General features: G+C 58.2%; 1 protein-coding gene across 1 annotated transcript in view; it reads right to left on the bottom strand.

The window, feature by feature from the left end:
* Positions 1 to 8,772, bottom strand: part of SIN3B (SIN3 transcription regulator family member B) — a 38,352-nt gene that overhangs the window by 7,587 nt on the left and 21,993 nt on the right. The window contains 6 exon segments of the mRNA XM_077776995.1: positions 1 to 12; positions 14 to 223; positions 1,779 to 1,961; positions 2,703 to 2,941; positions 4,148 to 4,264; positions 5,071 to 5,278. The exon segment at positions 1 to 12 is cut by the window's left edge and continues 260 nt beyond it. Of these exon segments, the coding sequence (XP_077633121.1) occupies positions 1 to 12; positions 14 to 223; positions 1,779 to 1,961; positions 2,703 to 2,941; positions 4,148 to 4,264; positions 5,071 to 5,278 (969 nt within the window).

Raw genomic sequence — 8,772 nt, 5'->3', positions numbered from 1 at the left:
CGCGCCCAGGTCCAGCTGCTGGGAGAAGAAGAGGCTGGGCACGAACTGGTGCACCAACTGGTGGATGGTGCCCTGGTCCTCCTTCTGGATGGCCGGCTGCCGCTTCACGTAGTAGCTGATGAGCGCGGCCGCGTCCTCCAGGATCTGCCGGTCTTCATACACAAAGATGAGGTGCGGCTCGCTGGACGGGGCGCTGCGGCCCTCTGAGTGCTGCTCCTGGTGCNTCCCACTCTGGTTCGGGGGTGCAGCCCAGCACCTCGCGCCTGCCCGGTCCCATTCAGCGGCCCACTCCAGCCACTGTCCTCTCTGGGTCCAGAGTGACGTGACCCACAGGAGTGAGATCAGCCCTATCCCACCCCTCTGGGCCCTGCTGCACTGCTCATGACAGGTGAGAGGACCCCCATCCCTGGCACACTGTCCTACAGCCGCCTCCTCCCCACCCCCCGCCTCTTTCGCTGCTTCAGGGGTACTAAGCTCCTGCTGGTGGCCACGTGCGCACTCTTTCTCCCTCTCAAATAAAACATTAAAAAAAATTGAAAAGAAAAAAGAAAAAATGAGCATGGATGTAGCACCCGGTAACAGGGCTAGGGCCTCGGCTTTCTGGGGTGGGCGACTCGTGCGTCCACCAGAGGCCTGGCTCCCCCAGCACCACGGACTGTGCGGCAGCTGGAACTCTCCGTCCCTCCGAGCCGGCGGGAGTCCCGGGAGCCGGTGCGCGGGCGGCATGGACGCCGAGCCCAGCTCCTGGCTCTGCTGTGACCTCCCTTCCTCCTGCTGCCTTGTGAGTCCCTCTCTCATCTGTGCCCCAGACGCCCTCGAAAATCTATTTAAGACTTTGTCGTCGCACAAGTTACACGTGCGGGAACACAGAACCGGGCTCCGCGGACCCACAAGGCAGCAAGGGACCGACCTCCCTGGGCACGAGGGACCTGCACACACGGAGAGTGCGGGGGCCCCTGGCCCCTGAGCCCGCAGGGAAAGCACAGGAACTCCGTGGTGATAGTGGGCGGCCTCACGAGCTGCCTCATCGACTCTCATTCTGACAGCAAACCACGGACCTCACTGGGGGACGGTGGGGGTGTTCTCAGGCCTTAAGGACCCACTCAAGGATCAGAGTGCAGAGACCAGACACCTGCAGGTGGCCCTGCAGGGCCAAGGGTGGCCCAGGGGAAGAAGGCAGAACGGCAGGGGCTTCCATCACAGGCTCTCGCGGGTCACTCACTCCCTGCATGAATCTTCCGACACATAAATCCTCATGGCCTGGAGCTCAACCCTGTCTCAGTTCTGTGGTTCTGGCCCCATGAGCCTGAGCCAAAGCTGGCAAGAAGGCACACGGCAGGGGCTAGAGGCAGAGCCCCAGGGCCTGGACCTCTGTGACTGGCCTTGGCAAGTGGCCACCTCTCATGCCTCAGTTTCCTTCCTGCTAAACCAGGAAGATGATGGTGCTGCACCAAAGGTTTACTAGAGTTAGACAGACCGCTCCTTCTCAGGGTCTAACTGCCTGGCACACCACTGACAGCAGAGAAAGGAAAGCCGCGGTTATCATCCGCCTGAAGGAAGGTCGATCGAGGCCCCGTGGGTAAGCGGGGAGGGCAGGAAGCGTGGGAGGGGAGAGCCCTTTGCCGGTAACGGCAGGGCCGTTACAATCCTCCCTCTAGACTAGCTGTAGGCCACAGAAGCATCCACTCCAGCTCTTCGCAGCCCTGCGAAGGTGATGCGGGGAAACAGGGGCACGGAGACCTGGCCGCCTGCCCGAGACAGAGGGACAGGGCCTCACCTCGTCGTAGACACTCTCGATCTCGTTGAGTAAGCTCTTGGAGCGAAGGGCCTTGGTGTCGTTCTGTTTGAAGTTCACGGCCTGGTGGTCCAGGGACTTGAGATACGCCTTCTCGTACTGCTCCCGCCAGATCTTGTTGAAGCCCTGCTGGGCCTCCCGCCACTCCTCCTCCTTGGCCTTCAGCCTGCGGGTTCAGAGGGGGCTCAGCATGGGGACAACCCGGGGCACCCACCCGTCATCCCCACACGGGCAGCCTCTCAGCCGCCCACAGACCCAGCCAAGGGCGTTCCTAACTGGGGACAGCCAGCTCCTGGCCTGTGCACTGGGTTCTGTGTGGAAGAAAAGAGGAAGGCGGGGAGCGTCGGCTCTGGAGAACAACGTGGCTTTCACGTTTTTTCCAGTATTGCTGCCCCGGCCCCTCCTCCCTGTCCCGGCCCGTGGCTCTGACCACACTCTAGGTCGTTGCTGGATCAACCGCCGGGCTCCCTTGCTTGACTGCGAGCCCCCCGAGAAGGGGCTATGTCAGCCTCACTCAAGCTCTGCAGTCCCAGGGCTGAGTGCAGCACCTGGCCAAGGGCAGCCCCTTCATTAATACCTGTTCACTAGCTCAGAAAGCTTTCCAAAATCTACCACTATGTAAAAGGCAAGCTCTGCTATAGAACTATCCTATTTGTGCTTTAAAATAGCTCCTTTTCTTGTTTCGATAGGATTATGTGCATGGTGGAAAGTTCTAGAAGGACACAACAAGTGTTCCCAGTTGTGATTTTCTCTCAGGAGTAAAATGGGGAGATGAAAAAAGCCTGGAAACTAAAGTAAGCCAGCCTGGGACCTCAGCGGTCCCCCCAGTCACACCGGTGACGAGAGCACTAATGAGCTCCAGGGAGGCTGCTCGCGGCAGGCAGGGCAGCCAGAACTGGGAAGGCACCTCTTCAGGACGACAGGGACAGCGGTGACAGGGTTCTTCTTAAGGCTCTCGATGATCTCGGGAGCCTTGTCGCCGTAAATACGGTGGATGGCGCGGCGCTGGATCACTTCCGACGTGCCCCCCAGACAGTCATCCAGCCGGAACTTCTCCTGGTCCTCAGGGGCCATTCGGGAGAGCTTCTTCTGCACGCTTTCCAGCACACGGATCGTGGCCAGGTTGGTCTCCAGGACGACATCTAACTACGGAAAGGAAGGCAGGGTGGGCTGTCGGGGCTGTGGGCAGCAGGGCCCCGGGGACAGGCCTGGGTCCGCAGAAGAGATGCTCGCACAGGACCAATACACCTCCATGCCTGAGGGGGGACGACGGGAACCAGGAAGCGGCGGCACTGACGTGGCCCCAGGGGCCTGGAGCACGCACAGCGGGTCACGGAGCTGGGGCGGGACGCTGGCAATGGCGTGAGCCAGGTGTTCAGGGACTGAGACTCATGGGCCGCTTACTACCCCGTGAACGTTCCGTGGCCAGAACATGGTAGGGGGGTGGACAGAGGAGGGAACAGTCCCCAGGCTGACCGGCTTCAGGGGCATCAAAGGCATAAAGACTCACAGTATATGCAGCCCGAAGAATGGCCCCCCAGGGCACATGCCAGCGGGGAGCCAATCCCTAAAGGTCGCACACTGTGTGATTCCCCTTAGGACACAGTGTCAGGGCTGGAGGACAGGTCAGGGGTTGCCAGGGGTCAAGCACGGGGTGGGGGAGGGAGGGAGGCAGGTAGGGACGGCCACAAAGGGCAGCGCAGCGTGAGACCCCCATGGGGGGGCAGTGGTGTAGGTCAGTGGTGGTGAACATGGGAACCTCCATGGTGGAGACACCCACCTGGAGCCACTCACACGTGCCCACACATATGCACAACACACATGCAAACACATGCCCACACACACGCACAACACACACACAAACACGTGCCCACACACATGCAAACACGTGCACACACACAAAGACGCATCCAACACTGGAGATGGGAATAAGGGCTCGGGCGTGCCAGTGCCGCCCCCTGGCTGTGACGCTGTGCCTGAGATTTTACAAGCTGTGACCGCTAGGAGGAGGGCTCCCGGGATCGTTGTTGCACCTAAACATACAACCATCTCCACGAGTGTTTCAATGGAAAAAAAATTAATCAAATTCAAATACGCATAGATTTAAAGTAACAGCAACAGCACCACTTCCTAACCGGCTGAAAGGCCAACAAGGCAGGAAAAGAACACTTTCAGGTGCTGCCCCCTGCTGGAAAGTGCTGGAATCCCTGATACTCGGAAGGAGGCTGGGGATCAGGATGCACCCCAGGGTGGAGAGGGAGGAGGACAGACTCACGTGGGGTCGGGGAGTTAGGTGCCCCCATGTCCTCCCCGCAGCCAGGACCTAGGGCCCTGGGGCGGCAGCACACACACCTCGAAACGCTCGTCCTCGCAGCGGTGCAGCTGCTCCTCGTAGGGGGTCTTCTTGGAACTGACGAAGGTGGAGTCCTCCGACCAGGAGGGGAAGGAGACCCAGGTGTCGTTCAGCACCTGCACCGACAGGAAACGCTGTGTGACCAGCGCGGCAGGCCTCGGTGGCCAGGACGCTTTACTATGTCGTCTGGTGCAGAAGATAACGGAATCCTGATTTCACAGGAAACTACTTTATCGTACAAACGGCCACATTAATTTGAAAGTGGTTTTAAGAGTAAATGTGACTTCGGTCAAGTAAATAAATCATACTATTTCAGGAGTTGGCAAATGTTCCCTGTAAACGGCCAGATACTCGATATTTTAGGTTTTGTAGGCCACCTGGTCAGGACTATGCAACTCTGCCTCCGTCCTGGCAAAGCAGCCCCAGGCACTACGTCAATCAGCCAGCATGTCTGTGTGCCGATAAAACTTTATTCACAAACACAGGCATAGGCCGGATTTTAGTGTGCTGACTCCTAGAATCCTGAAATCCAACAAGCACTCTTGAATTATGGAAAGAGAGGAGCACCCTGTCTACTCACCCCGAAAAAGTATTCAGTGGTCAAGCTAAATGGAACATAGCAAGTGCAGCGAACCTGGGACAGGGCCGGATCACGGCAGAAAGAAATGTTAAGTCTAAACACTGGAAGGAGACGCCAAGGCCTACGGCAGCGGCCTCCGCTCCAGTGTGCCCACACTCCCCGCAGGGTGAGAAACCAGCCTCAGCTCAGGCGTTCCGTCTGGCCACACCCCGGCCCCATCCATTATTCAATATTTAAAGAGTCAACATTCAGTTCTTTCCTGTAAAACGGGAGGATGCATGGGGGGGCAGGGGCGGGGACGATACCCCGCATGAGCCAACGCGAGCCGCCAGGGAGCACTACCTCCTTGCAGATGGCCGTCCTCCCACTGCACTTGGGCTGCTGATAGGTCTTGGGGAGCGCCCGGTAGCTGGACCCAATGCGCTTGCAAGACGCATAGTCAATTTCCCGGCTTATTCCATCCCCGGATCTGTCGCTCATGGGCGGGGCGAAGGACAGCTCCTTTACCCCCAGGAAGGACTTGAACTGTGCAAAGAGTTCTGGAAATTTCCTTCAGAAATAAAGACAAAGAGTAAGTTGGCTTCCCAGGGGCTTTCTGGGAGGGACCTGGAGATTTCAGAATGGCTGCCACACACCTGCCAAAGGTGGTCAGAGGGGAGGGGCGAGGGGCGGGACCAAGCACCACATGTGTGTCACTCCTCAAATGGGGAGTCACTCTGCCTCCCACCCCTTTGTCACCAGCCAGGTCCCGCCACTAACAGGAGAGCCTCAAAACACGCTGGAATAGACAGCTAAGACTGGCAGAAGCTGGGGTTAGTGATGTCGTTAAATTGTGTATATTTATTTATTTGAGAGAGAGAGAGAGCACGCGTGCACACGTCCCCGTGTGCATGGGAAAGGGGCAGAGAACGAGAGGAAGACAATCTCCACACTCTGTGCAGAGCCCCACATGGGGTTCGATCTCACAAACCATGAGATCATGACCTGAGCTGAAATCAAGAGTTGGACGCTTAACCCACTGAGCCACCCAGGCACCTCAGTGATGTTCTCTAACTGGAAGAGGCTGGGCATCAAGCCTGGGGTTGGTGAACTATTGCCAAGCTGCCTGTGCCTGTCCTTGCAAATAAAGTTTTATTGGTACCCCGTCGTGTCCAGTGCTTGGTGCCGCCTGCGGCTGCTTCTGCACAACAATGCCAGAGGTCAGTAGTGCCACCCTTGGCCCTTGACCGATAAGTCTGCCAGTCCCTGCTCCAGAGCCTTCCTTCCTGAGGGAGAGCCCTCCCCAAGGGAGATCCCCCCAAGGAAAACCCCCCGCAGACAAGTTCACATGAGCCATAGAGTAACGGCCGTGCAATGGGAAGATCTGAGTATGACTGGCCCCCATGTCACCTGGATTTGTGACTAAATGAGCATCAAATCCTACTGAAAGGATACAGTTACTCTGACAGGTGGCACGGATCCTGCCTCCCAGCAGCCTCCTCCCTTTGTGACCCATGCCCTCCCGTCCTGAGGCGGCCGTCCACTGTGCCCCAGCTGCAAGGACCCCATGCCCACTCAGCTCACTAGGAAAACACAGGCAAATGGAAAGGCAGGATGGAAAACAGCAACAAAACCGGGGCGGAGGGCACCGGGGGATGCAGCCGGCACAGGCGGAAATTGTGAACGCTCCGAAGGGGGAAAAGTCACTCCGACTCGGCCCCGACGGGGCTGTGCCATCACCAGGCGGCAGATTGCCGGGCGCCTGTGCCTGGGGCCTTGTGGAGGTCACATCAAGGTGAGCCAGCAGAGGCCCGCCGCGGTTCTAGGCGTGGCCGCACATCCCGTGGCTCTCCCCCCACAGTGCTCTGGGCGCGCGGAAACGGGAACAGCTGACCCCAGGCCAGCGCTGTCCCCCCCGCCCCCCGGCCCCGGTCAGTGCCTCGAATTCGGAGTTCCTTCCTTCTTCTGCCCTTTTTTTTTCTTAATTTTTTTATGTTTTATTTATTTGAGAGAGAGAGAGAGAGAGAGAGAGACAGCATGAGCAGGAGAGGGTCAGAGAGAGAGGGAGACACAGAATCTGAAACAGGCTCCAGACTCTGAGCTGCCAGCACAGAGCCCGACGCGGGGCCCGAACCCACGAACTGTGAGATCATGACCTGAGCCAAAGTCAGACACTTAACTGACTGAGCCACCCAGGCGCCCCTTCCTTCTGCCTTAATGCCCCCGACAACTGCAGGGCTGGCCGTTTGGCAAACGAAGGAACTCTCGCTCTGCTGGTAGGAAGCAGAGTCCCACCTCCGATGTGGGGCTGGGGATGCGCCCAGCCGGGCAGACCCAGGCCCGCGTGCAGCACGCCCGCCCTGCACAGGCCTCCACGGGCCCCACTCCCCACATCGCGTTGCCTTTCCAACAACAGCACCTGCTCCCCAGCCGGGAACCATGGCCCAGTGCACCGGACTGTGAGCTCCCAGACATGCTTCCATGGAGGGAGCAGGCCGTCCATGTCCTTATGAAAGCCAGGCACGGTTTAGCCGAGGCTGCGTAAGCAACCGCGCCATCCTGCCCAGGCCAGCTTTCAAAGTGTTCACGCATCTTTACCAGCCTGGGAAAGTCAACCCGAGCCAAGGGTCACCCGCACATGTGTGCCCTCTCAGGACCACCACCTGATGACCCTACTCAACATCTAGGTATCCCCACCTAAGGAGCATGACCTCAGCACCAAAACAGAAACTGGAGACTGGCATCCACATTTACACACCTTGCTGAGGGAACCACGGTGCGTACAAGAGAGGGACCCTCCGCAGGCGCTAAAAACAGTCGTGTATGCGCACGCCTGACGCTGAAAGACGTGCACTCACCTCCAAGGAATACTGAATAAAAAAAAAAAAGGGTGCCGCAGCCTAGCCGGACAGTACGACACTTTTTATGTAAAACGACAGCTCCACTCACACCCACAGGGCAGAGGACAAGCGAAGGGACCCAACCGTCACCAGGGCAAAGCTCTCTCAAGAGCTGGTCTCTGGGGAAAGCAAGAGGTATTCACTCCGGGCCTCAGCTTCCGTGTCTTTAAAACATACGGACACACATCTGTTGGGTCCGTGAGTCCGTGTGATGCTTAAAAAAAAGAAAAAAAGAAAAGATTGGTCCCAAACTGACCCTGATGAGACAAGATGTGACTTCGCACCCTGACACCACAATCAAGACAGAAATCAAGCATCCACCCTGTGTCGCCAAAAGGTGGAAAATACTATTGAGGCTGCCTCTTCTGCAACCCCCAGTGATCACATAAACGAACCAGAAGAGGAACTTGGACACCACTGCTCCGGACGGACAGAGGGATATGGGGGACGGGACCGTGAAGATGCAGGAGGCGGAACCCACCCAAGGTGTGGGGACGCCACACAGAGGCAGTAAGGAATGGGAGGGGGACTCACAGGACGTCAGAAGACAGAACCCCGTTGAGGAGGCAAGACTGAGCCGACGGCCTGGGGGTGTCTGTGCCGTCCTCAGCGGACAGAGGTGCTCACCCCCCAGTGATGCTGCTGGGGGCAGGGAGCAGGACAGGTGGGACATGAAAGGGATCCTGGGGGCCGCCTGAGGTCCACTTGTGACCTGGGTGGTGGGCCCAAGGGGCTTTGCCTAAAAACGACTCATGGAGCCATCCATCATGTGGTTTCCTGGATCTGTGCTTTAATTTTACATATGTTTTAAAAACTTAAAAATGTTTTCAAAATTCACAGTGAAGGGCTCAGGAAGCACCCGTCCTGGGTGTCCTTGGGGCTAAATGAGGGGCTGTGGAGCCATGCTGCCATGTGTGTTTGCCATGCTCCAGACACCACTTCCAAGGTCTCGCGTGTGCAGCCCACCTGGAGCGCCCCGCAACTGTGCAGGGCCTCTACCACGGGGGAAGAGGCTCAGCCTGGTGGGGACACCCGCCCGGTGTGCCAGAGCTGGGGGCGGGGGGGGGGCGGGAATGCACACATTGCACGAGCTGGGTACGTGCACACACCTCCCACAACCTGTCTGGCCTCCAGCGGCTGCCCCACCCTGGGGCTCTGCACACAC

The sequence above is a fragment of the Crocuta crocuta genome, unplaced genomic scaffold (genome assembly GCF_008692635.1).
Source record: "Crocuta crocuta isolate KB4526 unplaced genomic scaffold, BGI_CrCroc_1.0 scaffold77, whole genome shotgun sequence".
NCBI lineage: Eukaryota > Metazoa > Chordata > Mammalia > Carnivora > Hyaenidae > Crocuta > Crocuta crocuta.
This window is presented reverse-complemented; position numbering and strand designations above follow the sequence as displayed.